This window comes from Lactuca virosa, chromosome 4 (genome assembly GCF_052849685.1).
Source record: "Lactuca virosa cultivar CGN04683 chromosome 4, Lactuca_virosa_CGN04683_v6, whole genome shotgun sequence".
Taxonomy (NCBI): domain Eukaryota; kingdom Viridiplantae; phylum Streptophyta; class Magnoliopsida; order Asterales; family Asteraceae; genus Lactuca; species Lactuca virosa.
In genome coordinates, this window is record NC_136429.1 from 110,283,325 (window position 1) to 110,297,381 (window position 14,057).

At 35.1% G+C, this 14,057-nt stretch overlaps 1 protein-coding gene and 1 pseudogene across 2 annotated transcripts; one reads left to right on the forward strand and one right to left on the reverse strand.

Annotated features, from left to right (window-relative positions):
• Nucleotides 1–614: 614 nt before the first annotated feature.
• LOC145107222 (sphingosine kinase 2-like) lies at nucleotides 615–3,525 on the reverse strand. 2 transcript variants are annotated; one of them, XM_079044062.1, is made up of 10 exons: nucleotides 3,078–3,525; nucleotides 2,773–2,895; nucleotides 2,602–2,702; nucleotides 2,200–2,276; nucleotides 2,027–2,109; nucleotides 1,797–1,874; nucleotides 1,615–1,685; nucleotides 1,257–1,523; nucleotides 1,049–1,171; nucleotides 615–827 (listed from the first exon to the last, which is right to left on the reverse strand). In XM_079044062.1, the coding sequence occupies exons 1-10, from the start codon at nucleotides 3,406–3,408 to the stop codon at nucleotides 636–638; spliced, it is 1,446 nt and encodes a 481-aa protein (XP_078900188.1). In that variant the 5' UTR covers nucleotides 3,409–3,525; the 3' UTR covers nucleotides 615–635. The 2 variants fall into 2 exon arrangements, with proteins under 2 accessions (XP_078900188.1, XP_078900189.1); XM_079044063.1 differs by lacking the exons at nucleotides 2,773–2,895; nucleotides 3,078–3,525 and having other exon boundaries at nucleotides 2,200–2,279.
• Nucleotides 3,526–5,121: 1,596 nt separating this feature from the next.
• LOC145104907 (1-aminocyclopropane-1-carboxylate oxidase 4-like) lies at nucleotides 5,122–9,720 on the forward strand (annotated as a pseudogene).
• Nucleotides 9,721–14,057: the final 4,337 nt, after the last annotated feature.

Genomic DNA, 14,057 nt, shown 5'->3' on the forward strand with positions numbered 1-14,057 from the left:
GATTTTTCTGAAATGGTTCTCGACATATCTTTAGCTGGCAAAAAAAAAAGATTGAAATCATATGTATTATAGTGTGCTTGTCGTGATCTCAGGTTTCCGGTTAGCTGAATTCCCTCTAAGATCTGGAAGAACCAGTTAACATTAGTAAGGTAAGAAGTTCAAAGCTTACTAATTGAATCGGAGGATCATAACGAGTATTATCATGCCTATTCAGAAAATTGAAATACATGCTCAGGAGTACATCGAAGTGTTTTGTAAAGCTTTTTGTGGTCGACATAATGTTATTCCATTATGTGATAAGAATAATGTATAATTGTTTTGTTGCATAAATCAACAGCGACGTGTTTCAATGTATTATTAAATTGTTCTCGTTATCAATTGCCAAAGTTAGCTAGCTATTGTATTTAACTTGTGTGTTAACCCATTGGCTATATAAATTTTTTTTTAAAAAATGTTTATAGTTTTGCTATTGTCAATAACAAGAACGCGATAACATATAGTAATAATTTTCATAAGTATGATTTTAAAAATGATTTATTTATTTTTTCACCTTCATTTTGGTTTGTATTGAATACCAAGTTTGTATTCTATTATTTACATTTTGAAAACATAAATAGAGTTTGTTTATTACAAATTTAAATAGGTGTAAAGAGAGTGGCTAAACCTTGGTCCACAACAACTTGTATCTTATCATACGCCATCAATGATTTTAAGTTACATTTATAAGTTCCTTTCCCTCTCGCCAACACTTCCCCATCCGAATCTATAATCCCTTCTTTCATCGAGTCATCCGTTCTCGGCCCAGGCTCCAATATCACCGCTTTCACCTGAAACATATCAAGGACAAAACATGACATGACAGCCTTATACTGTGTTTGACATGTGCTGACAACAAAAAATGCAATCGTGTAGATTCCTTTTTTTATCTCTATATGCAAAAGACGTAAATGCCCTCCTTGTCCTTGTCATTTAAAATAGCCCTAGAAAGTTTGTCCTGTCCTCTCTAGATATGTGTAACAAACATAGATGAAAGATGCATTGCACTCGCCTTGATGTACACAACATAGGGTGATTCCACGTGGCCCCCGTTGTTCAATTCGGACATTAAGGACAACAAGGCCAACTTTGGGCATTGCCTCACTATAATCAAGTCCAAATAGCCATCTTCAAACTGAAAAGACCAAAATAACCTCCATTATAATAAGTATTGAAACAAAGAATATGCTAATACATAAAATAGATAGAGGGAAATCAACCTTGGCATCAGGGGCAGCCATAGTGTTTTCAGCACCCCAAGGAACATTATGAAGCCAAACAGAAACAAACGGGCCTTCAATCTTTCTCCAATTTAAATTCTTTAAATCAATATTAGGACCTTGGTAACCATGCTGACGTGGCACAATAAGAGGTTCCATAGAATCAACACACGAATCATTCGACTCTCCCACATCTTCAAACCCGGGTCCAGGTACAAAACATATACTCCCATTATATTTTCGCAGCCTTAGAATTCGTTTAAGAGCCTGAATTTTATTTTAAAATAATAATAACCCAATTAACATACAAATTGATGGTATTTCATAATAATTTTAGAGAGAAAAGGTTTGGAATTACATAGAAATCTATCCGAGCACTTCCCATCCACCGATATTTCTCGGACTCGATGTCGATATCTGATACAAGTCCTTGAAGAAAACAAACCCAAACCCAAACCCAATTCCATAAGTCAAAAGAATCACAATCTGAATATTTATTTATTAAAATTTAGTTTTGAGTTCAGTGTATTTATTGTATACCCCATGCAAGCATTAAGACGCTAAAAAAGGCAGTCTCTCCTTGCCAGATTGTAGCTACATCTAAAGACCGTTTATGCCCTGACAAAAAAAAATATATATATATATGATGCTGTTTCTTTTTCACTTAATGTGGAGAAATCTTAATATGAGTAATTATTTTTTGACTGAAAATGCAGAAAGAATGACTTAATAGAAAAACTTAGCGAAGTAAAAGTAAAGTAAGTATATACCTCTAACTACAGCAAGAGTAGCATGAGCTGGAGTACATGGCTGATTGACTGAATCTAAAAGGGATTTTATCATGCCATTCCCAGTACCTTTTTCATAAACATTTGTTTGTGTAAGTTTTTAAAAAAATAAAATAAAATAAAAATATTGTATTTGTAAATTGTAATGAAGAAAGGTACCTGCAGGTATGACTCCAAGAGGCATCTTGAGTGCAACTGCCCAGTCTTTTCTTTCAAGCAATCCATTCACAACCTACTACAATTTACAATTTCCAGCCCATATGCCATCAGAAACCGTGGGACTTATTTGCTTTAAAAAAGTTGTAGGGACTGATTTGCCAAAAAGTAGAAAGTACATGGGTTTTATTGCAATTTCCCCAATAGTAGATACTAGATAATTAGATATACATCTACAAGTCTTCTATCCCAAACTAGATGGGGTACAGCAAGCCAAACATTATAACTTTTTCAAGTGACATTAATAAATTGCTTCAAAAGATTTGCATGATGTTTTCTGGCCTACATTTCATATAGCAAAAAGGTGAAATTCATATATCAAAAAGAGGTAACAAACCAACCTCAACCAATATGCCATCCCCGCTAACACATATTATACCATCATACTTTGTAAGATCCAACGAACAAGAAACTTCCTTCGCGTGAAGTTGATATCTTGTTTCTGAAATTAAGATTAAAGGCAATAAGCAACATTATGATACAGAAACGAAATTGGCAGAAGTTGAAACAACCTTGCAATGTGTATTCGATGTTAGCATCTTCAAGTATTGGTTTTATATCATTAGTAAACATCTTGGAAGCAGATTTCCTCCCACCAAACGGATTAACGAATATGAAGAGCTTTTTTGGTCGACCTGTTACAACAGCCTCTAAGTTATGCAGAATAGAAATATTTTGCTTACATGGGACAAAGTACAAGTCAATTCGTAGTGAATCAACGCCATGTTGAAGCTTTTATGTGTAATTTAGCTACATGTTCATATTGATGACATTGGAGAATAGCCTAATGAGTTGAACAGAAAATCACATGTATTACCTAACGAATCGATGTACCCTTGAATCTTCTCGCATAAATTCCGTAACGAATCCTCCGTCACCGCCTCAAATACGAAGCTCTTCCTCGTCAAACATCCTTCGGCACTACTTCCGAAGCAAAATCGATCAGCGCCAGTTTGAACAAGTGCCCTAATTGTGATCAGGCGTCCGACTTTTGAGAATCCAAGAACTTCCTTCTCTACAGACAAGCACCGGCGAATTAAACCTCCATCCAACCACTGGAGTATCCCGTCGACAGAAAGCGTGAGTGATGATTTGCCGCCGTTGACGAATACTTCATCGGAAACGGAGAGTAAATGTTGTTGTTCCATCGTCGATCAGAGTTTGGTGGCGGCGAAGGGAATGAGGGTAGCGTGCGGGAGTTGGCAACGAAGGCTTGGGACGCATATGATTTATCGGAGGAGGATCGGGAGTCAACATCTTTAGAAAACTTCTAGACTACTATTGTGTTGGTTCTTTATTCAAAACCTTCTAAAATTAGCCAATCACTTTTTCCAAAAGACACAGGATTACCCCTCAGAGTTCTAAATTCTGTAGCTACAAGTCCTCATACGATTTGGTCATCAAATTGCGAACTTAATTTCATATAAGTCGTCTCTTCACCTAGTTACCGCGTATAGTATTCACCTTTTACCATTTATTTTTTCAATTGTCACCTTAGTTTTCACTCACATTTTGGCTCACCAAAATACATCAAATCGTCATCTTTCATTATTTTTTCTTAAAAAAAAAAAATTTATGTTTATTTAATTCAGAATATTTCTTTTATCGCAGAATTTGTTCCCAAAACATTATTTTGAATATGAGATATTATCAATGTCAAAGCATTTCGAAGAAATAGTTTTCATTAATATATAAAAAACTTGGGATGTTGTAACTGATACAAACATGAGCATAAACTTGTCTTAACAGACCTTACAACATCTTTTTATACTAATGGCCTACATCTCCTCGAATCTCTCATCATATCCAAACATCACTATATATGTACTTTCGTACCGCTACCTGTGATACAAAGAAACTGAGTGAGTTGAGTTTGAGAGCCTGGTGAGCACATAGGGTTTTCAAACCACAATATTATAATTAATTGTCTTAATTGTATAATTCACATCAAACAAATAACCTGATTATTCATTCTTATTATTCTCACTCCCTGATCCTAAGATGATGATCTTGTGGGACCTATCTTAAAAGATCACTGAGTAGACAATACCGCTTTGGGGATTCCTTAGCAATATAAGTCAATAAAGCAACCGAGGGGTAAATAGATTACCCTGCATGAATATATAGTTCATCAACACCTACATGTCATAGACCTGCCCGTGTGTGGTTCATTTATCACATACATGTCGAAGACCTGCCCGTGTGTGGTTCATTTATCACCTACAGGTCGAAGACCTGTCCGTGTATGGTCCATTTAACATCCACCGGTCGAAGACCTGTCCATGTAGGATTGATTGACACCTACAGGTTCTGCTCGTGTATGACTTATAAACACCTACAGGTTGCAAGCATGTCCATGTTTCACCAAACTTGTCTAGAATAGTATGTGGTCGTCCTATATATTCTACTAGATGACTACATTGCAACATCACCAGTAAAGTCATAGCCTCTCCTCATTATTTTTCATCACTCATCACCCATCACTACCCAATATATTACTAATGGTGTACTCGGACCGGTCAATCAATTAAGCCCATTACCGACCTACATCCACTAGGTCGGCCTGGAAAGCTTACCAATCACGAGCATAATCCATCATAAGTCGATCTAAACCCGACCAACCACATCCCAACTCATACGGTGGCAAAAGACAGCCGATCAAAATTAGACTCATAGGATAATACCAAAGCACAACAAATAAAAGCAACATATCCCTGGATTAACGCAAAGGCAATATCATAAGCAATAAAATAAGAAACCGGTACACATAAGGCAACTTCCTTTTGTCCATGTAATAAAGAAAGACCGGGTAAAACCTTATACCTTAAGATATAAGGAAGCCTATAATTACCTTTAGAAACATGGCACTGAGGTAAGAAAAAAAGAGAACGAGAACAATCAGCAATTCCTAGCAATTTACTTATCCGGCATCTAACTTAGGCATCGAAGAGCAATATCGGGGTCCATCCCTCAGTGTTGCTTCCTAGCCTAGTGTTTTCTATTCCTTGTAGCGTGATATCTCGAGTGCTCTCTGGACAAATCCTTACGGAGGCCGCTAACAACGCACCCAGATGTCTACGTAGCAACATTGGTGCCATCAGTGGGTAAGAACTATCAGATTATTGACATTGAGACAAGCGATACCATCGCCCAATATAAAAGAAACTACATAGGCAACATAACCTCAAATAGACTAACGAAAAAGCTAGCCTTACCGTGTAACGACCCAATTTTCAAGTCCAAAAATTTCTTTTTAATTAACTGACTCATAAAAACATTCATAAGAAAATACTGTGAAAACACATCATCTCATAAAACAATGCATTATGTCTGAAAACCCAAGTCATAAAATAATAACATATCAGAGTACAATCCCAGAAAACTCCATGCGGAAATCATGTGTGTGTGATGCGCTGCTACACTGTCGGCTCCTTCCCCTTAGACGAAGAGGTACCTGAAACCAAAACTAAAACTGTAAGCACAAAGCTTAGTGAGTTCCCCCATCATATCACATACCATACAATCACATAGCATACATACTGCCAGGCAATTCTGGGGTGCCCGACCTACCCGTGTCAAGCCATTCTGGGGTGCTGACTTACCCGTGTCAAGCCATTCTAGGGTGTTGACCTACCCGTGTCAAGCCATTCCGGGGTGCTGACCTACCCTTCGGTCCTAACAACCGAACTCTGGGGACTATCTCACCCCATACTACTACTATCACACATATCATAACATAATCATACTGTCAGGCATATCTGGGGTGCCCGACCTACCCTTCGGTCCCTACGACCGAGATGCGAGGACTATTTCACCTCCTACTACTACCACATAATATCATAGCATAAACATACCGTCAGGCATATCTGGGGTGCCCGACCTACCCTTCGGTCCCTACGACCGAGATGCGAGGACTATTTCACCTCCTACTACTACTATCACATATAACATATCATGCCAGCATATAAACATATCATAACATACTGTCGGACATATATGGGGTGTCCGACCTACCCATCGGTCCTAACAACCGAACTTGGGGACTATTTCCCCCTACTACCACTATCACATATAACATATCATGCCAACATATAACATATCATGTAGTAGCGAACCTAGATGAATATCACAAAGACAATCATCTAACATACAACTCCTACTGGTGGGCCGGCATTGTGGCCGTAGACCCACCGTTACTGGAAGGTAACTCACCTCGAACGAGTAGCTGCTGATAATCTGTGCGGGAAATCTCTGTCTGTTGCTGCTCCGGAAATCCTCCGGCTATAATCCCCACAAAACACTTAATCAGAGTCTGAAATCTATTCTTAGGGTAAAATGACCATTTTAACCCTGACCAAGTCCAAGTCAAAGTCAAAGTCAACTTCCAGTTGACCCGACTCGCCGAGTTGGGCCGCCAACTCGTCGAGTCCTTATCTCTTCAACTGTCCTCATCCACGACTCTACTCGTCGAGTTTAGCAACGACTCGACGAGTTCCTCTTCGATATGAACATCGAATGAACCTTCATCCGACTCGCCGAGTTGTATGAACAACTCGTCGAGTTCACCTTCATCTGATGAACAAGTTCTGACCTTGACTCGCCGAGTTGTATGAACAACTCGTCGAGTTCATCTTCAACCATAAGGAGATTGCCTTGGACTCGCCGAGTCTGTTCTAGCACTCGTCGAGTCCCATGAACTCCAGGTCTAAGGCTAAGTCCAATACATTGGGTCACTCCTTCGGACCTTCTACAACCTTTCTAACACCCAACTGAGTTCTTTTGACCCTCAACAGACATGGGACTTTATGTCTTGGACTCGTCGAGTCCCAAGAACGGACTTGCCGAGTCGATAACGTCCACACCCTAAATCCTCGATTTCTGATGTATAACCTTTGACCAAAAGATAGATCCAAGCCCCTAAGCTCGATCTAGCACGTAAAGTTTCGAACTTTACGTGCATGCATGGGACTTTTGAGCCTAAAAGGCTCTAAAATGGCTCTTATGTTGCATGGGGTCTTCCTTGAGTTCAAAAGCAACCCAAATCTGCCTTGTGACCCCTCCCAAGACTTAGATCCGAAGTCTTGACCCCCAACCATGTTTGCAATCATGGTTGGCTACCTCATATGGCTTAAAAAGCCCTAAATCTTCCCCAAAAAGGGATCTAACAAACAAGCAAGCAAGGTACAGACTTTATACCTTTCAAAGACTGCAAATGATGAACCAAACTCGAATCCTTCAGTCTCCTCTTGATCCTTCTATGCTCTTCCTCCTTCCTTGAGGTCAAAACCCACAAAAATCACTCAAAAGCCTTAGATCTTGCACCAAAACACTTAGGGTTTGATATGGAGGGTTTCTGGGAGCATAAAGGGGCGATGGGAGGCTGTATAAGGTTGTTTAAATAGGGTGCAAACCCTCAGATTAGGGTTTTGTCCAGTCAGAGCCTACTCGTCGAGTCCGGGACCCAACTCGACGAGTCCATCACTTAAATCACGCGTCTCATCCCGCTTCTACTCGGCGAGTTGGGCCTTCAACTCGCCGAGTCCCAGGCTAAAAATGCAAAATTACTTAATTGAAATACATACCAGGAACCAGGTGCTACATACTGTGTCCTAAAGATGGTCGAACAATGTGCTTACACAACATGTTTGACATACAATAAAAAAATCCATTCATCCCCGAAGATATGAACCAATACTAATACATGTCTACATCTACGACATAGGTATTCATCGAATATACTACGATAGTTGAATCTCAACCGAGATAATGTATGATGATTTCTTCTCAAGGTTACCAGAAACAATGAGGAAGAAACTCAAACAACCAGAGGGGCATTTAACCAGTTTTGCATGACATTCAGTATGGGCCCTAGGGATATTATCGGTATCGCTAAATCTACGGGATCAACTCACACAAGCTAAGCATACATAAATGTTATATGTCACAATCACCCAGTCAGAATCACCTTATAATATAATATTTGGGAGGAGTGCCATGAAAAAGTTTAAAGTTATCGCATCAACGATCCATGGTCTTCTTTTGTTTTGACTTCTTTGACAGATCCTAGAGGCCCATTTGCAACATCAAGTAATCCAAAACAATTCCATCTTCTTCTTATCATCATCAAAACCCAAATTAAACAACCATAACTAATAATCCATAATCCAAAAATCTTCATCTTCCAATCATCCAAGGCCCAAGTTTCTTGCATATAATCTTCAAAGTAAGCTCCAATGACATTAATTTTCAATCCAACTATCTTTGATAAGCTCCAACAATCCGGATCATCCGCTCGAACTTCATTTGTCTTCCGAATCTCCCTTCACACTCCACTCCATTCCTCCAAATATCTGCAATAAAGCTAAAAAAACTAGAAAAAGTACCCGATATAGATATAAAATAAAGAAGAGGAAAAATATGCATGAAGATTAACTAAAAATAAAATAAAATAAAATAAACTATAAAACGAAGTAAATAAAATGAAACTATCAGCAACTACCCCCATGTCCTACCCCATATTTGATTAAAAGACTTAGAGCACATACGAATGTTGGTGGCATCATTTTGCTCTTTCAAGATGATAAAGTCCTCGGACTTCAGCTTCTCAAGGATGGTGAATGGATTGATGCTCCACCCATGCGACATTCCATTGTGATCAACCTTGGAAACCATATTAAGGTAAGTCGATACATATAACAAGATAAAGAGCTATATTAATTCATTAATATGAAATACCATTAAGTGGGTTTATATATATATATATATATATATATATATATATATATATATATATATATATATATAAGGATCGCGTACAGATGATTACCAATGGAAGATACGAGAGTGTGATGCATAGAGTTATGGCTCAAATAGATGGAACAAGAATGTCGATTGCATCTTTCTACAACCCCGGGAATGATGGTGTGATTTATCCAGCAAAACAATTGTTGGTGTAAAAGAACAAGGGGTTTATCCACTATTTTTGTTTGATAACTACATAAAGTTACATGCCGGCATGAAGTTTCAGACCAAGGAACCAAGGTTTGAAGCCATGAAAGCAACAACAGAAGCTAATGTCAAGTGCTAAACAATGGATCGAACATTGTAAATATTATTTATAAAAAATGATGTTCTTTTATAATATCTATGTAATCAACATGTAAATTTTGGGTATTATTCATCTTCATTTTCACCATTTTACATGTAAATTAGGAAAACTTTGCAAATCTTCTATTGATAATGATTCCTGCAATCTATATGGATGATGGCAGTCCAATCGGTGATCATGGCATCTGTAAAGCTAAGGGTCTTTCTTATGCATCATTCTCCATAGCCGTAATCATTTACCATTAGTCAAATGTCTAAAATGCCCTTCACATTGTCATTTATATTTTCTCATTGAATTACTGAATATCTAAACTTATCAGATTCATGGATATGCAGCAATGACAAACAAATGAAGAGTTGAAATACATATTCAACAAAACAGTGGAACAATACCAATTGGAAATCGAAAAAGAGATAGGATTTTTGCACTCAATATATGTAAGAACTCACTGCACTCCATGACTCCACTACCAACATCCTCCATTTTATGCACTTATCTATATCTTTAATATGTGATTCTGTTCTAGCAAAAAAGACTTCCATAGAGCTTTTGACTTTGAAGGAAGGGAACAATTCTTCCAAAACTGTCAAGACAAGTTAAAAGGTGATTCATACTTTTTCTTTCAAATCTCTTTGAGCTTTAGATTGAATTCATATATTACTCAATTTACAGATCTCCCAACTCGATTATGCATTGTATCAGAACTTAGAGTACACTTCACCAAATTTCTAAAGAATGTTGGAGACAAGAAAAGCGTATCTCAATCTCATTTCTTAGGCCCCAACAGAAACTGTAATATGACTTCATGGTCCCAAGGATGTGAAACAGGATAGGTGGGTACAGTCAACCCTGTGATTATAATGAAACGAATCCTAGAAAAATGCATTTTCAGACTGTTGATAGTAAACCATGTTGTGGGAATTACAATGTTGTAATAAGAAAAAATGGAAGTATATGTTGGGCTTTAGTTCAAAAAATAGTTTCATAAACTAGAAAAATATGGCAACGGAAGACTTTAAATTTTGAAATAACATAAACATTTTATACCCACCAAGGATCTTCTTGCAAAGTATAGAAAGATTTAAACACCAACCAAAGAAAAGATGAAGAAATAACAACCTTTGTAGTTATTTGGGTCCTCTTGGGAGGCTTGGAAGTTGATGAAGAATGTGGAACCTTTGAGACACCAACAATGACTCAACTTGATGTAGATGCTAGTCCAAAACTCTTAAACCCTTAAGCTTGAAGTTCATAACCAATATAAACTTCAAGAGAGCAAAAGATATGCAAGTAATCTTCAAGAACTCAAAGCAAAGAAGAGGTGGAGAGTCTCCTAGAGAGCTCTCGGGCATTAGAAGGGAAGAAGAATGAGCAAGCCATTCAAGAATGCAAGCCTCTTATTTATATGCATAAAGTGAAGTTATTAACCATTAGTTACTTCCACTTTAGACAAGTTTGTCCCCATGTCATAAGAGTGTCCCCCATGCTTCTAAAGACATGTATACTTTTGAGAAAGCCATACATTTATTTTCTTTTTATGCAAATTTCAAAAATTGTATAAAAAAGAGGAAAGTTAGTTTAAATTTTATAAACTCAAGGTTTATAAAATATAAAGTTTGTCTTTTGAGTAAAAGACAAAAGGTTTTCAACTAGTCCAAAAAGTTGTGCATGACTCATTAATTCATGCCATATGAAATAATATAATGTTACTTGCTAATGAAAATTATTATTTCCATGAAAAAATAATTTCCAATTTAATTATAAGAGTTTTATTGAATATTTATTAAAATCAATTTCTAATAAATAATCAATTGTATCAAGTTGTTGTTAGTGTGACCCATTAGTATCATATGTTATTTAGCAATATCACTTTAATATGACTCTTGAGCATACTAGACCTTTCAGTATAATGCTACAAGAAGAAAGAAATAGAATGTACATTGAAATTTCTTGCATTAGCCCATGTAGTTTGTTAAATTCTTCATGAGTATTTGTTTCCAAATTAATAAAATTATCTTTTTGTTAACTTGTCATTAAAGCATGCCCCTTAGGTACACATTCTCCTGTTGCGAAGTTGAATCCAACAAGGGAAAATGACATAAAAGCCCTTAAGTTTTCACAAAAATGTCGGTTTTACCCTTGGACGTGTTTTATGTCCAGTAAAGCCCGAAGTTTTGTTTAATTTGTTCATTTTTACCCTTGTAGCCGGTTTCCAGGTAACCTACCGGTTACCTAGGTTACCTAATGCCAGTAAAGCCCTTGAATTTTCAAAAATGTTCGGATTTACCCTTAAGTTTTTCAAAAATGTTCGGATTTACCCTTACCTTGATTGTTATTTTGATTATTATTATTAGTATTATTGTTATTATTATTATTATTATTATTATTATTATTATTATTATTATTATTATTATTACATTTTTAATTGTATAAAAATATTTTTTACATACATTTTTAAATGAATAAAAAAATTTCGTACTTTTTTAATACATTTTTATACATATTATTATTATTATTATTATTATTATTATTATTATTACATTTTTAAATGTATAAAAATATTTTATACACACATTTTTAAAAATGTATTTATTTGTATTTAGTAGGTATAAGTATAAATATATATTTATTTCATATAAAAATATATTATATACATATAAATATAAAAATACATATTTATATGGTTTATATTATATAAAAGATATAATTATATGTTTTTGTACATATTACCAAGTATAAATATGTTTTTATTATCAAACATCATACTAAATAGATAAGCAAAATAAATATTCGTTAATTAAAAACATAACGTAACAATTATAAAACCTTCGTAATTAGAAAACCTCAATAAAAACACTCAATTACAGATAAGATTTAGTATAAAATTTGAAAAAACTTCTATTATTCAACTATATTAGGTTAATAGTGAGTAGATAACAATAAATGATCAACAAATAACACTCGTAAATGGAAAATACAAAATATAATTAAAAAAACCCTCGACAAAAACACTTGATCACTGCAAAAATTAAGTATTATCAACTTAAAATCATTCATTAACTATTTTTATCTCAAAAATTGATAACGAAATGTCAAATACGAGTGTAAACTTCATTTATGTTTGTTGTAAGTTCACAAAAAAAGATCACGAAATGCATCATTTTTTATATTGATCTGAAGCATTTGTTTTTGCAAAATCAGTCATTGACGATATTTTTTACTTTATCAAGCTTTTTCTGTCGATTCAACAATTATAGATGAAGATTTAGGGTTTTCAAATGTATATAAATACTAAATACAAGTACATATATTTTTAAAAATATATTTATATTAGTAAAAATATTTTTATACATTTAAAAATGTGTGTATAAGATATTTTTATACATTTAAAAATGTATGTATAAAATATTTTTATATAATTAAAAATGTATTAATAATAATAATAATAATAATAATAATAATAATAATAATAACAACAACAATCAATGTAAGGGTAAATCCGAACATTTTTGAAAAACTTAAGGGTAAATTTGAACATTTTTTAAAATTCAAGGGCTTTACTGGCATTAGGTAACCGGTAGGTTACCTGAAAACCGGCTACAAGGGTAAAAATGAACAAATTAAACAAAACTTCGGGCTTTACTAGATATAAAACACGTCCAAGGGTAAAACCGACATTTTTGTGAAAACTTAAGGGCTTTTATGTCATTTTCCCATCCAACAACGGGTATTTATTTACCGTAAGTGATTATCTATTTTTGATTTTGTATTTTATTTTATTTTATATTTTTATATTTTCATAACTTATGGTTTATATACATTATTAAGGAAAATATGTTACAAATTACTTTTTGCAGATACCACTACCTGCTATCTTCAGGACAAAAGAATTACAGTTGTGGTTCATCCGATATGTGGATCCCTGTACAAATGGGTAACAAGATATTTTGTGATGCACGATATTATCGTCCAACAACTATCAAGAAACTTCAATGTCCACACGGGTATGTTCTTACATTTTAACATTTGTGTATCAATGTGTTTTAAGTTGATTCTTGTGATAGGTGGTTTACTTCATTTTATGTTTTCGTTTGATTGTAGATGCTATTGTCGGATGGGATATAGGGTTAAATAACCTAAGTTCTTTTTTAATCTCTATCAATCAATTGACATTTTGATAAGCTGTAATTTAAATAAAGAAAGTTGTGTTATTAAAACCTACATAGCTAATAATGAGTTATATTACAGTTTTTCATTCCATTCCACGATGGAATGAACATTACTTTTCAATAAGGGGCGCATTAGCTAGGCCGTTTTCTTGCAGGAGTGCTAGCGTGCGCCCTTACGTTTTCTTATTAAAAGTACGTTCATATAGCATTCCGTTTTCATTTTTTTTTTCAAAAATCTATCAAATATAACATTTTACTTTATTTTTTTAAAAAAAAACTACACTGACATAGAATTACATCATCATTTTTTTAACTATTGTATTTTATGTGTATATTTATGTAACGCCCGATTCTTGGTATGTATTTTAAATAAGAACTATTCGTCTTTGCAAGGGGACTCGACGAGTTGGAGGCCCCAAACTCGTCGAGTAGGAACGGAATATTGTTGGACGCGGCTATTGAAGTCTACTTGACGAGTCGAGGAGCCTCGACTCGACAAGTAGGACTACAAGAGTGAAAC